Source organism: Gopherus evgoodei, chromosome 3 (assembly GCF_007399415.2).
Source record: "Gopherus evgoodei ecotype Sinaloan lineage chromosome 3, rGopEvg1_v1.p, whole genome shotgun sequence".
Classification (NCBI taxonomy): Eukaryota; Metazoa; Chordata; order Testudines; family Testudinidae; genus Gopherus; species Gopherus evgoodei.
In genome coordinates, this window is record NC_044324.1 from 57,330,841 (window position 1) to 57,348,399 (window position 17,559).

At 42.8% G+C, this 17,559-nt stretch overlaps 1 protein-coding gene and 1 long non-coding RNA gene across 6 annotated transcripts in view; one reads left to right on the forward strand and one right to left on the reverse strand.

Moving 5' to 3' along the window:
- Window positions 1-4,066, forward strand: part of BEND6 (BEN domain containing 6) — a 37,766-nt gene extending 33,700 nt beyond the window's left edge. For all 5 annotated transcript variants that reach the window (XM_030555646.1, XM_030555650.1, XM_030555649.1 and 2 more), the window contains one exon: window positions 964-4,066. In XM_030555646.1, the coding sequence (XP_030411506.1) occupies window positions 964-1,237 (274 nt within the window). In that variant the 3' untranslated portion in view covers window positions 1,238-4,066. The remainder of the gene's footprint in view (window positions 1-963) is intronic.
- On the reverse strand, window positions 1,184-17,353 carry LOC115648289. Its single transcript, XR_003999510.1, has 4 exons — window positions 17,141-17,353; window positions 13,323-13,629; window positions 6,526-6,576; window positions 1,184-1,269 (listed from the first exon to the last, which is right to left on the reverse strand). It is a non-coding gene; the product is annotated as an uncharacterized LOC115648289 (long non-coding RNA).
- Between the last annotated feature and the right edge of the window lie 206 nt (window positions 17,354-17,559).

Genomic DNA, 17,559 nt, shown 5'->3' on the forward strand with positions numbered 1-17,559 from the left:
TAACAAAAAATAAAGTAATAATCATTAAGTATCACAGTATCTTTATAATGTAGGTTATTTTTCTTTTAAAAAGTACTTAGTAATAATATCCTAGATGGATTGGGCTATACACAAAATTAAAGACTATCATGTCATTTATTTTATTCTTTGACCACTCATCCCTAAAGTCTTCTGGCCCTAAAAAGTCTGTATCTACCACTGATTTAAAAGTACTTCCAACATCTGTATGGTCAAATACAACTCTATATTGATTCAGTTACAACAACAAAGGAAGAAGCCATAAATAAAATAACAGTGCTAGCTGAGGTGTCCTCTAAGAACTAAAGATTAGATATCAGTTCCCAGTGTATTATATTTGGGCAGTAGGGACAAAATGAACCTCTGAATTCTCATATTATATATACAGGCCATTGCCCTGCCCAAATTTCCATTAATGCAAAATTTGCTTACCCAAAGGGAAAAAATATCTCCAGGATAATTATTTCCAAAATGGTCAATTGAGAATGTAAAACCATACTCCCGAATTAGAAGAGATTTAAAAGTTCTCAGTAGATCTATAGCCCCTTCTGTACACCTCCCCAAAATGGAGTGCAGGGAAGAGAGGTCAAGAAAAATAGAGCAGATAATGTAATGCTGCAGTAACAACTCATGCACAGACCAATAACCAATTTATTCTGATGGCACTGCAGGGAGCAAATTTAAAAAAAGAACAAACAAACAAACATCAAAATCCAGGCCACAATTCAGATCTACAAGTACTTCACTACTGAGTCCCAAGCAGAGAGAAAAAAACTTCATCTGAAAACCATCAGGCTGAGGAGACACAAGGAAAAAGAGAGAGTGTCAAAGGAGGAAATGAGCTAAAGTTAAATAAACAGAGTCTGCTGCTCAGAAATTAAGAGCAGTAGGAGTCTCAAAACTACTTTCAATAATCCCTAGTTTAGATATTAATTGTCTCAACAGTGGTTCACCAGCTCCTCCTCCCAGTACTCAGGACACCATCCCATTGGCTCCTGTTTCCAGCGTGCAAGATCAACAAGATGATGACTCACCGGCTCCTCCCACACCAGTTCAGCATGGTGACAGCTCTCTGGCTCCTCCTCCTCCCAGTACACAAGCTCAGCAAGGCGGTGTCACACCAACTTCTTCCAGCATGGAGTCTCAAGGCAGAAACTCACCAGCTCCTACTCCCAACCAGGGCTGCAGACAGGATTTCAGGAGCTCCGACAAGAAGTAAAAGCAGACCCTTCATAGCGGTTTAGGCAGACACTGGAGGATGGGGACAGTAGAAAATGGGCAGGAAGAAGTGACACTTAACAGTGTGTTCAGAACCTAGCAACAGTTGGTAAAGATAATGGAAGAGGAATAGAGGTCTGGGGCCAATTTTTTGATTTGTAATGAAAATTCCACAGTGTAGAAGAAAAATTCAAAATGCTTCAATATCGTCAGATTTAAGATATTATAAAATACATGCATGCCCTACTGTAGTTCAGAATGGATTATAACTTGTTCCAAAATAATACAAATGTTCTTTATAACCAGATAATGGACACACTATTTAAGATAATGCCAAAAATAAAACCATGAGGAGCTTCACAGCCCAGACCAAACACCCATCTATACATATGAGAGCAAGATCTTTAGTCTTCCAGACAGAAGGTTCTTTACTATAATCCAAGGGATCCAGAGAGGTTTGAAATATGGACAGACAGTGTTAGGATGCAGACAGTGTTAGCCTTCAAAGGGATGAAAAAACAGGGACTCAAGGACCCAGATCTAGAGACTTAGGCACCTAAACCCAAAGGGGTTCCCTTTCTTGATCCACGCCAAGAATACTGTTGGGTCAGCAGGGAGTGCTTCTCGCAGGAGCTGCTGTTCTTTTGCCCTAATAAGGGGAGTGGGGGAGAAGAGGGAGCTAAGGCTCACTTTTATCTCTAAGGAGTTGGGAGGCAGCTTAGGTTTCTTTTGGCCTAGATGCATGGAGGACCTGGAGCATCTTTTCTCTTCTGGATATAGTAAGGGTGTGGCTGCCAGCGTGTGAGAATTTTGCCAGGGCAGTTCTCCATATTAGCCCTCCATATTCACCTATATGTGGTCTGGTGAACTTTAGATTATTTCTTAGAAGGGTGTGAGAGAAAAGGCAGATTACAGTAATCACCTGGCAGCACTGAGAGCCCTGTCTAATTTGAAAAACTGTCCCTTAAAGTTGTGTGTCTTTCTCCACTCCATTTCCCACAGCTTCCCACTCCGTTTTACCTCATGGGAGGAGGTGCAGGGGACAGACACCTGATTCTGCTGGCTGAGGTCATGACCTCCTCTTCAGGCCTCGTTTCTGCCAGTGCCCTGGCTCTACAAAGTTTAGTTGATTCACAAGTCCCAAATATCCCTTTTTTCACTGAACAGGAAGAGTCTCTTCTCTTTTTCTCCAGGGGCTAGAAAGGGGGTTATGAAGGGAGAGAGGAGCTCCTGCTCCTCTTGACCTGGAGGGCAGTTCTCTTGAGGAAGGGACTTCTTGTGGAGGATAAAGATAGTAGCTGCTGCTGCTGTCCATAGTGTCTGACATACCTCCTCTGGCTGGCTTGGAGAGACAATAGGACAGGGTCTGACAGGAAGTATGTTCCTGCTGTGGGTGCTGTAGCTCTGTGGTAACTATGGTATCTGCCTTTGAGAACTGACCACCCCCTTTAGCTTGGTCCACTGAATGATGAGTGTTCCACTGTAGCTGATCAAAGAGATGCAGCTGGCAGGCCAGTTTGACTTTGGATAGGATAGGGAGGGGTAGTAGGATTGAGCGGGACCTCTGTCTTTGGAAACCTTAGAGACACACTTTCCCCATAATTCTTTGCAGGGTTTTTGTTGTTGACTTCTGGCTTCCCAATAAATCTGTTAATGATATATGGGCCAGAGTAAGCTTGGGTGCAGGAAGCATCTGAAATATTGCTTTTAATTTTGAGCATCTCATTCCCAGAAAGATATTGACAAATTAGAGGGAGTTCACAGAAGAGAAACAAAGTTATTGAAGAACTCATTTAGTGGAAAAAAAACTAACAGACCTACATATTTTTTCCTGGCTAAGCAGTGACTAAGGATCAGAGCCCACAGTAAAAGTCTACACATGTTAGGGTCTAAATGTGGAGGAGATAGAGAAGTTATTTAGATTGGTTTAAGGATATATAAATATAAGTAACAGGATGAAGTTAAGAAAGAGAATATTTTGGGTGAATGTCAAAAAAATTGTCTTGACAGTAAGATGTAATAGGCTGTGAAATGAGGTCTCCCAAGGAAAGTGCTGAAAGCCCAGTTTATGTGACACTAATAAATGCACTGTAAAGAAGATTCCTGCATATGCAGGGGAATGGACTAGGTGTTCTAATAGGTCTCCATCTTTGACATCTCTGGTTTTCCTTGTAGATAAGTTTAAGATGAAAGCAGATAAAACAACATGCCAGAAGGCTTTGGCTCATGGTGTTAACACCATAGATAAAATATAGCTAAAAGGACATTTTGCTACTGTGTATATATTGTACATAAAACTGTATGTATTGCATTATTAATGTATATACTTAATCATATTTTTGAAGCGACTTTCTTTAAAAATACAAAAATTAAAATTTACTGTGTCTTACTGTCATATTTTATTCTTCTGCATTCTCCTTTTATGTCTGAACATTTCCTTTCATCAGCCTCTTTTCTTGTTCTCTACACTCCTCTTATCTATTTGCTGTAGGACTTCCTAAGCCCCAAAGCTAGAGGCCCACAAAATCCATGGTCAGTGGAGGCCTTAGCCTGGATCATAAAGGCTCCCTGATCTGAAAGACCTCCTCAGAGCTGCCTGTGGCTGTGGTGCATTTCCTTTGATGAGCTGCCAGCCAGGCTTCTGGACATGGGCAGCAGTTCAGCCAAGGAGCTTTACAACATCTGACAGCAGTAAGCACAACAGATGGAGTCAAACACAAATAGCTGTGCTCTGACTTTCTCTTGGCACAGGCAGATAACAGCCCTGAAAGATGTTGCTACACTCCTGATTATAACTACAAAAGTTTTTTCCTCTTGCTGACAATAGCCCACCTTAACTGATTACACTTCTTATAGTTGGTATGGCAACACCCATTTTTTCCATGTTCTCTGTGTGTATATCTTCCTACAGTATTTTCCACTGCATGTATCTGATTGGTGGGTTTTAGCCCATGAAAGCTTATGCTTAAATAAATTTGTTAGTCTTCAAGGTGCCACAAGTACTCCTTGTTCCTTTTCCTTCTACAAGGTTATTTCCAGGAGCTCTTCTAGTCCAGAAGGCTGATGGGCAGCAAAGGAAGAGATAATGATGCAATGCAGATGGAAGAGAGCTGGAGAACTTGGAGGGCAGTGGTGAGAGAGTGAGGATGCTGGGATACAGAGGGAGAAAGTTGGAGGAATAGGGCAATTCTTGGTTCCACTTTGGGATTAGGAGGGAACAAAGTAATGTGTTGAAGCCAACTCCTTTTCCCTCTCCAAATAAAGGGCCAAAGATACTCCTTTGAACATACACAACTTCATGGTTAGTACATTTTTATTATTCATAGAATCATAGGTTTGGAAGGGACCTCAGGAGGTCATCTAGTCCAACCCCCTGCTCAAAGCAGGACCACTCCCCAGATTTTTACCCCCAAATGGCCCCCTCAAGGATTGAGCTCACAACCCTAGGTTTAGCAGGCCAATGCTCAAACCACTGAGTTATTCCCCCCTCCCATTGTTTTTCTTGTAATAATGATGGGGAAGGGGTACTGGAAATCCAGGAGGACTTCCTCACTCCACAACAACCCAGATTTGCTGAGCTTCAGGGCAAATTGAAAGACACATGCACCCTTCTCGCAAGCTTTTCCTGGGGAGCAGGAGGATGATTGATGGAGCGGATGTTGAGAAACATGCTCATTTCAGGTTATAAAGATGAGGTGACATCACATCATGGTTCTAGTCAGAGGAGGTTCTAGAACCAATCTTTATAATAAGTGGCAACGTCAACAGTAGTGAATGGTAGACAAAATGTTCTGAAGATATTTGAAAAAGTAGTGGCTGAGCTGCTAATGAAAGTATGCTCATATTAAATCATCTTACACTAGCAAAGAATTGGGCAGTTGCAAGTATTATAATTACATTTTAAAAGATGTTGGGACGACTCTGGGAATTACAGACTATTGAGCCTTCAGTACCAGAAAAAATGGTGAAATGATATTTAAATGCAGTTAAATTATGGCCATCTAGGCATTTTATGAGAGAAAAAACCAACATGTTTTCTGATCTACTATGATTGTTTGAGTATGACAACAAAACTGAATAAAGAAGACCTTTTTGGTATAATTTATTTGGCCTTCCAACAAGCCCTTGAGAAAGTTCCTTACACTAGATGATTAAAAAACTATATAGTTATGGATCAGAAACTGTCTAAGCGACAGAAAACAAAAGGCATAGATGGTCAGTTTTCATCATGGCAAAAGTTGTTACCTTTAGGGCCTCCAAGCATTTGCATTAGAACAAGTGTTATTTAATATATTAATTCATTATCTGATTAATGGGATGGCACCAACCTCTCCTGAGCTCCCCCTTCTGGTTTTGTCTGCAGTGACCCCTGTTGGTGATTTCTCAGGTGTTTTTTCAGTGATTCCACCCTCCAGCCAAGTCACACATACTGTCTGTATGTGACTCAGAAGAGATCCCTTCCAGGGTGTACAGTCCACCGGGTCCTATTTCAGTACCCCTTGGTTGTTGTCTCTCTAGCCTTCCCAGTCTCAGTCTTTAAGTAGTCCCACCCTGGTATGGGGCCGTACTCCCAGGACTTCCTCCCTGGAGACACTACCTTCCTGTGGCCCTCCCCAGGCTCAGTTCTCACTCAGTCCTAGCAGCCAGCCAGGAGCTCCTTCATTGTTCCCCAGGTCCCTGCCAGCAACTGTCTTAGGCTCAGTCCTAGCAGCCAGCCAGAAGCTCTCTTGCTCCCCCAGTCCCTGTCAGCACTGAGCTGTCCTTTGTCCTGCTGCTCTTTCAGCAACCAGGAACACAGGCCTCTCTTCTCCAGCTCCAGGCAGCAACAGACTGCTCTGGTGCTGCTGCTTCCTTTTAGGTGGCCCTTCTGGTCCCTGATTGGTCACTCCAGCAGCCCCTCTGATTGGTTGTCACTGAGCAGAGTGCACCCCTGTGAGCCCCACAGTCCTCAACATACTCCCAAAAGTAATATTTTTTAAATATGCTCCCACTTTCCACACAAAGCAACTGATGATAAAAGAGGCTGGTGGCACTGCAGAATATGGAGGCTTATCCTTTTTTACTATGACCTCAATGTGCTCACATATCTTGACAAAGTCATATTCCATCACCAAACAGCATGAAATCAGCTGCTCATGCCATAATAATTGCAATGTCACTAATTAGCTGTTGTCTGTTACAGTTCTTGATGAAAAGGTTGTTTGAGTACACTCACAGTTAATTCTCAATAACCAAACTTAGCTACATTTATTGTCTAAAGACAAAGCAATAGAATATGAAAATACATACCCTCCTTCTGAGAAGCAATTTTTATCTCACAGCATGTTCACTTAATGTAACCTATGTAGAGGGGAGGTAAATCAATTTATTTACTAATTCTGTGCTACATAGTTCCTCTCTCCTGACAAAATATTTCCACAGAGCATGAATTCTTATCCTTGCAAGAGACTACAGCTGGATTTTCTATAGGAAACTTTCCAAATACTAAAGTGGAAATTATAATAGGATTGACTTTCTTTCTTTTCTTAGGAAACCAGTACTAGTCTTCACCATAAGACAGTTACACGGGGAATTAATAATTTCAAATTCCTTTTTATGTACAACACTCTAAATATGAATTATTAAACCACAGCAGTTACAATGCACCCTAGCTAGACTAAAATCACTAACTACAGATTTATTATTTTTCCTTTAAAATGAAGACTATAACGCAGGATCTAAACCCCCAATATATATTTAAAATACCTTACAAAATCAATATAAGCTTTGGGATTTCTGATAATCAGAGATCTTCTGCTTTCACATAGCTTCACCCTGGGTATTATATTGACAATTAAATAAAACTGTTATAACTATAAAGAAAGGGTAGGCAACCTATGGCAGCACACGAGCTGATTTTCAGTGGCACTCACACTGCCCAGTGTTGTACTGGTCCTGGCCACCAGTCTGGGGGGCTCTGCATTTTAATTTAATTTTAAATGAAGCTTCCAAAACATTTAAAAAATGTTATTTACTTTACATAAAATAATAGTTTAGTTATATATTATATACTTATAGAAAGAGACCTTCTAAAAATGTTATAATGTATTACTGGCACGTGAAACCTTAAATTAGAGTGAATACATGAAGACTCGGCACACCACTTCTGAAAGGTTGCCGACTCCTGCTATGAAGGGAAGGGTAACAATCCTCCTGTATATAATACTATAAAATCCCTCCTGGCCAGAGGCACCAAAATCCTTTTACCTGTAAAGGGTTAAGAAGCTCAGGTAACCTGGCTGACACCTGACCCAAAGGACCAATAAGGGAACAAATCCGGGGGGAGGAGTTGGGAGGGAGAGGCTTTTATTTGTGCTCTTTGTTTTGGTGGTGTTCGCTCTTGGGACTAAGAGAGACCGGACATCAACCCATGTTCTCCAAATCTTTCTGAACAAGTCTCTCATATTTCAAACTTGTAAGTAACAGCCAGGCAAGGCACATTAGTTTATCTTTGTTTTCTCAACTTGTGAATTTTACCTTTGCTAGAGGGAAGTTTATCCCTGTTTTGTTGTAACTTTGAGACTACGGCTAGAGGGGGTTCCTCTGGGCTTTTTGAATCTTATTACGCTGTAAAGTTATTTTCCATCCTGATTTTACAGAGATGATTTTTACATTTTCTTTTTAATAAAATCCTTCTTTTAAGAACCTGACTGATTTTTCCATCATCCAAAGACCCAAGGGTTTGGATCTTTGATCACTTTGTAACCAATTGGTTAGGATATTATTCTCAAGCCTCCGTAGGAAAGGTGGTGTAAGGGCTTGGGGGGATATTTTGGGGAAAGAGGAACTCCAAGTGGTCTTTTCCCTGTTTCTTGTTAAATCACTTGGTGGTGGTAGCATACTAGGTTTTAACCTAAGCAGGTGGAAATAAGCTTAAGGGGCTTTCATGCGGGTCCCCACATCTGTACCCTAGAATTCAGAGTGGGAAAGGAACCCTGACAAAAACATTTAAATAAAACTTTTAATTGTACTACATAACCAGTTGTTTCAGCATCCACATTACTGAGCACATGCACAACTTTAAATAAGAAAGAAAAAAAACTTCATAATTAGTGTACAATTATTGTAGCTCCAGAGGTCCCAGGTTCAATCCCGCCCGCTGACGACTGGGGTCTGCCAGTGTTACAAGTGGGGGCTCGTCCGGGACCTCTGGAGCTAAATGCATGAGCTTCTACTGCATGAGATAAAAGCCATATGGCTCTTACCTAAGGCTGTAGAGCAGACTCATTAACTCTCTCTAAGTGGTCTCAGTGCCACTCGATAAGACAGAACACCACACCCAGGAGGCGTGTGGGTTACACTTATAAGTTCACCGTTCAGCACATGAATGTCGAAAAATTGCAGTTAGTGTACTAGGCACTAGATATTTCCGTAAATACATTTTAGAAGTCTAATACAGATATACCCCAATCTAGTACAAGATAAAATGGTCTGACAGAACAATTAATAGAGATGTTGTATCTGAGATATCAGGAACAAGGGGAGGCATCAAACAGATGTCATGAAAGGCATAAGGTAGTATGTAAGTTGTTTATCCCAGTTGTTTTGTCTCAGGCTATAAATGTTGGGGTACCTCACCTTAAACCCTTGTGTGGCCTAACGGACAGCAGAAAATCCCGCTGCTGACTGAGCCATTTCTTGCCACTAGGCACTTGTGTTAGTATACCTGTAACCACAGAGCCAGGACACTAGGACTGTGCCTTGAGGGCAATATAAGTTCCATAACTTGTTTTGTTCTGTACTTTGCTTATCTCTGTTTTGAACACTACATTCCAAACCAGTTTGGCATAGGGATACATCCCAACCTGTGCTAGGACACACCATTCATGTATCTTGGCTTTGACAGGTTTCCTATTTTCTAATGCCAAAGCTGACTTCAGCTTTGCAAAGTGTTGTTGGATACCTGGCATGGATGAACAGAACTGTGTGGAGAGAGCATAATACAGTCAGTTAACATAACTTCCCAACACTTATATATGTGTAATGTATATTATACTAATATTTTGTGCAAAATACCCATTAATATGGTGTATACTACGCCTAACATATGTGTGTTAGCTCACATGGTATTTTTTAAATTCTATTTTTAGAATTTTACCAGCTAAGGTCCCAATCTTGCAAACACCTACATATGCGAACATTCCACCGAAGCCAAGAGGATTATTTATTTGCGTAAAATTAAACATACATCCATGTCTGCAGGATTGGAGCCTAATTTTTAAAAAGCCTTTCAGAGTTGTGATCAAGTATAACTATGAATGAAAAAAGGATGAAAAAAACACAATGTAGATGTAAATGAGACACAATTATTTGATGCAATAAAATTGGAACAATGTTAGTATTTTAAGTAGCCTTTACCGTTTGAATTTCTGCAATTAAATTATTACATTAATAAATATTAAATATTGTATTAAAACAGAAGGCATATCCTTACCATCTTCAAATGACTGAATTCATAATTAGAAAACAGCTATGCCATCATCTATATCAATGCAAAAATATATTTTTTCTTTTAATTGACTGATTAAGAACTGAAAAAAGCTGATGAGGTGAGACATCTCCTCCACATATGTCCAGGGTTTCATCTGTGGGTTAGTATATGTGCAGTACAGGGAAAAATTGGAAAATGGCACACATGCTTTTCTGCAAGAGAAGCAGAACTTCCAGGAGAAATTCAAATGGTTCTATCACAGAAGTCCTGATTTGTTGTTCTGGAGACTTTTGTTCACATGCTGGAGCATAAATATTGATAACTTCAAAGACCCAGCCAAGGACAGACCTGAATGGATAGCATCTATCAGTAAAGGCTGTAAACACTTTGAGAAAGACTGACATAATCTTCAGTTTTGAAATGTGTGCTGAGTGAACTGTTGCTTCCGCAGTGTAACATTGGTTGTATAGGTGTGGTACTAAGTACAAAACATCTTTAGACAAATTTAAAGAACTTGATAAAAAGAAATTGAAAAAAAGGGCAAAACATCATGCTATGTCTTCAGTGGGAGCCTACACATTTCTATACAACATCTGTTCACAATCTTGCTCCTCACAGATTGGACTATACAGCCTCACATACAAGATGCTGTGACACCGTCACATATGATGGACAGCCATTAAGCTCATAAACTGTAAATATATTTAAGTAATCAAACATGAATCTTGTTCATTCAAGTTTCTTTATGAGAACTAAAACAATACCTGTTTAACTATCAGTTTTTAAAGTAAATATTATTTATACAACTAACAGTAGTGATTAAGGTATATGTTAGCTATTACATTTTAATGTATAGTTAAACAGTAAAAATACAGGACATATGGCATAAGGAGATGATATATTGCTTCAACTACTCTGTTTAAATGAATGTGTGCAATATCAGAAGCAGATAATTAATAGACAAATATATAAGCACTTAAGATATTGAAAGACACAAAACCAGTGCACACAATAGTCCCAAATCTATTCTCAGACACACAGCTGCAATCCCTACTGAATCCAATGGAACTTGTGCATGTGTCAATGAGGAGAGAATTGGGTCCTAGAGGTCATAGGTAAAGAGAGGCCTAAAACTATAATCAACACAGCAACCCAGACTTTAAGGGGGATAATGCAAATTATAGTAACAGGAAATTTGCTTATTGTCGGATTACCATATGATGTGCTTATACTCTAGCATTCAAAACTTCTGTAATAGTAGGATACTACATTGTTGTTTGTCCTTTGAGTTTGAAAATGACCATGACATCATTGGTTGGTTTTGCTTCTGTGAACACGAGTCACTGATCAGGCCAATTTAAGCTTTGAACGGTCTTTGGCACACTGAACAAGAGATACTGCTATGGGTTACTTGATTAACAGCGGACATGCTGCTGTTGCGAGCTATATGCTGATGGCACTTCTGCTCACCTCAACAATTCTCCTCTACTCATAGACTGTAGTTCCAGTAAGGATGAGGCTTCACCAGGCAGAATGATGATGAGCAAGATATTTCCCAAAACTCTGGGTCAATTTTGAAACACCCCAAGGATAACTTGAGGGAGTCCTTGAAACGTTTCTTCTGGCCTCCCAGAGAATGCTTTAGCTCCTTTAGCTTGCCATAAAATATCTTCTTTGGCAGTTGCTCATCTGACATTCTGGTGATATGGCCTGCACATCTCATCTGTGATTTCATCAACAGAGTACGGATGCTTGGAATGTCTGCCAGTATGAGAACCTAAGTATCTGGAACCTTGTCTTGCCATCTTATTCTCATCAGTTTCCTCAGGCAATCCATGTGAAAGTGATTCCATAATATTAGGATACTACATATCATATATGAAAACCACTCTTAATTATATATATACATACACACACACACACTTTTTTTCATTTTTTTCTAAAACAGTTAATTAAATAGGGTTAATATTTGCAAGCAGAAAAATATGTTGCTAGGTTGCTGGTTTGTTCTCAATACAAAATGGCTTTGTACCACGTACTTTGTCCTTTCCAGGACTGCACAGGGTGGATAGAGAATTAATCCAGAAAGGTAACAAAAGTTACATGCTGTTTTTTGCAAGTTAAGGTATAATCACATTAGAGATTTACTAAACTTAGGGTGATCAGATGTACCAATTTTATAGAGACAGTCTCGATTTTGGGATCTTTTTCTTATATAGGCTCCTATTACTCGCCACCTCCATCCCAATTTTTCATATTTGCTGTCTGGTCACCCTAATTAAACTTAATAGTTTATCAATTTGCTTTTAGCACTTTTAAAGTACTGACACATTTATCAATTAAAATGATGCTACGGGGCTTGTTAAAATGTATACATCTAAGAACAGTTCCTTTAAAGGTGTCACAGGTGGCTGGCGCCATGTGATTGAAATAGGTCCAGTGGCCCTGTCATAAACATACAACTAAAGGTAGCATAAAATCCCTCCTTTACCTGTAAAGCGTTAAGAAGCTCAAGTAACCTGACCAAAAGGACCAATGAGGGGAGAAGATACTTACAAATCTGTGGGGGAAGGTTTTTGTTTTGTGTTCCTTTGTTCTCTCCGGTCAGCAAGGAACCAGGGCAGGGAAAATACATCTTTCTAAATCATATCTGAACTAAGCATCTAATATTACATAAATAGTAAGTAATAGCAAAGAAATGCATTAGATTATCATTTGTTTTAGCTTGTGAATTTTCCCTGTGCTAAGAGGGAGGTTTATCCCTGGTTTTATAACTTTAAAGTTTTGCCTAGAGGGGAAATCCTCTGTGTTTTGATGCCTACAAAAAACCTGACAACAGATAGCAAGCTGGTGTGCTGATATCACAGCCTATCATGCTAATCAATATTATCAATGTTTCCTTGTACTCTCCCATAATAAATAATAATAATAATGTATTTCTGTATCCATCTGTTTTCTTTTATTAAACTTAGATTGTAAACAGTTTTGGGACAAGGTCTATCATTTTGTTCTGTGTTTGTACAGCACCCAGTCCTGGTCCATAACTGGGTTCTTAAGCACTACCACAATACCATTCATACATTCACAGGTTTGTTTACAATTATTAATATATAAGAGTCAAGTTCTTTGGATTTTTTTCCTTCACTTTATAGATTACAGTTACAAACTGCTGACAGTAACATGTAGTATTCCTTGACCAGTGACAAAAATATATATATTTATTCATTGTAGAAAAGTCTCCCCTCCAATTTCCTCAGATGTGGGCAATTATCATGGATACAGAGCTAGCTTTACCTCTGACCTTTCTCTGCTATCTCTGACCGCACCCACTCACGTCAGACTTAATGCCCTGGCCTTTCCTGGGGTGAAATGCTACAATTCTCCCACTCTTAGACTAGGTCCTGAGTTACAGTACCCTGTGGCTCAACTGTGTTTATTCCAACAGGTTCAACTGATTTGAATACCTGTGGTTCATCCATTTGGGAGCTTGTGAACAGTGATAAATAAAATGACCCAAAGCGGGCTTCTTAAAACAAGGTATAATTCAATCTTAACATTAGGAACAAGTGAAAACAAAAGAGAAACAACAAATGATCTACATGTACATCTCCCTCACCTGAGGCTTACCATCCTCCTGGAAACCTTGGAAAGCCTAGTTCTTTTAGACCCTACATGGGTGTTTGTGTCTGTCAGTCTGTTTGCCATGACCAGCTCCCAAACAACAGCCTCCCCTCTGAATACTGTAAATATTTATAGTCATTTTCATCTGTTGGTTCCCTGCATCTGAAAAACAAGCTGTGTAACTTGGCTAGAATAGATCAGGCACTGTCTCTTAATCTCCCCATCCCCCAGTAGTGTTTACCTGGCGGCGTCTTACGTGGAGCCATTGTCTCACCTTCCTGCTTTTTTTCCCTGCTAATAAACTAATTAAACATATTCATACAGTAAACATTCCTATAATCTGCTCATATACAGTATTCATAAACTATTACAGAGCAGCTTCAGGACTTTTGCAAAGACGACTCTGGAAATTTTTGGAAAAATTGAGATTTTGGATTCTTTTTCCAAAAGAGGGGTCCCTTCCTTATTCCATCTTCTTAAAATTCAAAGTTACAATTACAAATTCACAATAGTTCACTTTCGGGTAAGTCCCATGCTGCAGCATTCCCAGTGAGTCCCATGATGCACTGCCTCTCATCTCTAAGAGAGGATATTGTGGTAATCAGAGGAGATGCAGTCTGACCAGGAAATTTAACCCAGAAGATGGAGACAAGCAGCAATTCCAAGAATATTTTTGTTTTGGCCAAAATATTTTTGTATTTGAATTTTCACTTAAGCATTGAAATTTGTGATGGAAACATTTTTTTTCCATTTTCTTCAACATTTTCAATAGAAAACCCATCATTTTCCAAACAGCTCTAGATAGTACCCGCCCTCTGCTGGAGAGCAGTTGTAGATGCTTAGTACCTCCCCATATATCATTCCTTAGCCACAACTGCTCTGTTTGGAAGCCTGGCAGAGTGGAGCTAGCCCTGGAAACCGGCGAGACTTGCATGGGAGGGTAAGTGTTACATGGGCACCTCAACCATTTTGTCTCAGAAAGCTCAATATCTTGTGTTCAATTTTGGTCACCGATGTATAGAAAGGATGTAGAGCAGGGGTAGGCAACCTATGGCACGCGTGCCGAAGACAGCACACGAGCTGATTTTCAGTGGCACTCAGTGCTCAGGTCCTGGTCCTGCCCGGGGGCTCTGCATTTTAATTTAATTTTAAATGAAGTTTCTTAAACATTTTAAAAACCTTATTTACTTTACATACAACAATAGTTTAGCTATATATTATAGACATAGAGAGACCTTCTAAAACCGTTAAAATGTATTACTGGCACGTGAAACCCTAAATTAGAGTGAATAAATGAAGATTCGGCACATCACTTCTGAAAGGTTGCCGGCCCCTAATGTAGAGAAACTGGAAAGGATCCAGAGGCGAGGAACAAAGATGAGCAAAGGGATGGAATGCAAGCCATCTGAGCAAAGACTGAAGGAACTACGTATGTTAATTTTGGAAAAGAGGAGATTAAGGAAGGGACATGATAGTGGTCTTCAAATACTTGAAAGGCTGCCATAAAAAAGATGGAGAAAAGTTGTTCTCTCTTGCCGCAGAAGGCAGGACAAGACGCAATGGGTTCAAACTACAGCAGAGCAGATTTAGATTAAATCTCAGGAAAAACTTCCCAAGTGTAATAACAGCAGGACAATGGAGTAGACTGCCTAGGGAGATCATGGAATCTCCTTCACTGGAGATTTTCAAAAGGAGGCTGGATATCCATCTATCTTGGATGGTTTGGACCAGTGGTTCTCAACCTATTTATAACTGTGGGCATGTGGCCCACAATGCATTAACTGGGCTGCAGTTTGAGAACCACAGCGACCCCCCCGCCCCCCGAACCTTCCTTCCCCACAGACCTCTATGCCCAGCACCTCCTGCCCAGAGACCCCTCCTCCACAGAGTGAGGCCAGAAGTGGAACCTTGGATGGGGGCCGGGCTGTAGGGACCCCAGATCCCACTGTGTAGGGCCAGGTGGCAGCCTTGACCCTGGACCCAGCCATGCGGGGCTGGGTGGCAGGGCAGCTGGCCAGCAGCCCAGACCCCAACCCTGCAGGGCTGGCCAGCAGCCCTGACGCTGACCTCAGCCCCCAACTCTGTGGGGCAGCCCCCGGACCCAGATCCCAAACCCAGTGCCCCAGATCCCATAGGACCGTCCGGCCACCCCAGCTCCTGGCCCCCTGAACCCTGAACTCTGCAGGGCCAGCTGGCAGCCCCAGTCCCCTGCCATATGGGGCTGGCAGGCGACCCCGACCCTGCCATGCCGGGCTAGGCAGCCCAGACTACACCGCACCGGGCAGTCACGCATCTGGGAACCTGGACTCTGCATGGCCTAGTGGTGTTGCTAATTGGGCCACATGCATCCCGCAGGCCGGGGATTGAGAACCGCTGGTTTAGACATAACAAATCCTAAATCTTGGCAGGGGGTTAGACTAGATGACTGGTGTGATCCTTTCTAATTCTATTGATCTAGGCTCTGCATCTGTGAAACTTCAGTGTGTGGAGCAATTGTGGACACATTGCATGGAATCTGACTTTGGTAGAATAACAGTGGGGAACAGAAAGTCTCTGGTGACCACAAAGTGAAATTTTCCCTAAAGAGAATGGGACAGAGCCAAAATACTAAGCAAAAGGGAAACATCTATGGCTACACTAGACAGCTGCTTACATCCTGCAGTGGCACCAACAGCTAAGAGCTCAGGACAGGTTCTGACTTTGGATGCGTGTCTTACCTTCTTCAGTGCACCTCTGGGCTAGGTTAATACAGCTCACGGGGCAGGGTGGTCTGATGTACCTGCCCATCCACACTGTGATGCAGGGGCGGCTCTAGGCACCAGCTAAACAAGCAGGTGCCTAGGGCGGCAAAATATATGGGGTGGCATAATGCTGGGGGGCCACTGACTGCCAGAGAGCGGCGCGAACAAGCTGAGGAGGAGCATCCCATCCTCTGCAGCTGAGGCAGGGCCGTGATACCGGCTCCGCCTTTGGGTGTGTGTGTGGCCACTTACTGCGGAAGGGCAGCGGGAGCCGGTAGCACGGCCCTGCCTGGCTGCAGAGGACAGGCTGCTCCTCCTCGACTTGTCCCTGCCGCTGCAAGCTGAGGAGCGGCCCGTCCTCTGCAGCCAGGGCAGGGCGGTGCTACTGGCTCTGCCTGGGGGGTGGCTGCTGACCGCGGAAGAGTGGCGGGAGCCAGTACCGTGTTCCTTCCCCAGCTGCAGAGGACGGGCCTCTGCTCCTCAGCTTGTCCCCGCTGCTCTCCTGCGGTCAGCTGCCACTCCCACCCCTCAGGTGGCAGCCAGTAGCAAACCCCTGCTCTGGCTGCAGAGGACTGGGGGACCATGGCACCTGGGCTGGCTGCTCCTCCTTGGCTTGTCCCCACCTCTGACTCCTCCTCCTCCACTCTGCACCGCCTCCTGCCAGGGAAGGGGAGAGGGGAGCAGAGTGGCAGCCTGGGCTGAATTTAGCTCATGCCAGGGCCAAGGTGAAGATCAACAATGAGCAGGGCTGGGATCTAGCAGCAGCCCCAACCCCTGGCCTTGGGAGCAATGGTGTCGGGACCTGAATTCACTTCGGGCCAGATCTGCAGCAAGGTAAGAGTTGGGCCAGGCAGGAGGGTTTTGTTAAAATTACATGTTAAAATTACACTAGCAGGAAATTGTTTTATTTCACTAACTGCAGATTCTCTGTTTTCATTTTTTTTTTATTTTAAACAGTCAAAACAAAACTGCAATGTGCTAACGTGTAAAAGCCACACACAAAAAAAGCCGGGGGGGAGGGGCAGTAAAAAACCTAGAGCCGGCCCTACTGTGACATCTAAGCTGTACTCACCTAGGCGACGAGGCTGTCAGGTGGGTGTCTGCGCCTGCTGGGAGAGCAGATCCCCGCCCACGTGCCTCACGCAGCTGGCAGCGCTCGCCCAGCAGGGAGGCAGGATGCTCCCAGCCCCGGCTTGGCACCTGCCTCTTCCCATGTAACACGTTAGGAAAGGAGAAGTCCCAGCAGCAGCAGTGAAGAGGGCAAGGCCGGGCCGGGCCGGGCCGGGCCGGGCCGGGCCGGGCCGGGGGGGGGGGGGGGGGGGGGGGGGAGTGGGCTGCTTGGACGAGGCCCAGCTAGTTGCGAGTGTCTGGCAGCGGCCCGTCGCGCTTCCCGCGCGCCACCTCTGCTGAGAACCACACCGACAGCCGCCGCTCTGGCGTGGGGAGGGGCGGGGGTGCGCTGGGAACTACAACTCCCAGCAGGCAGCGCGT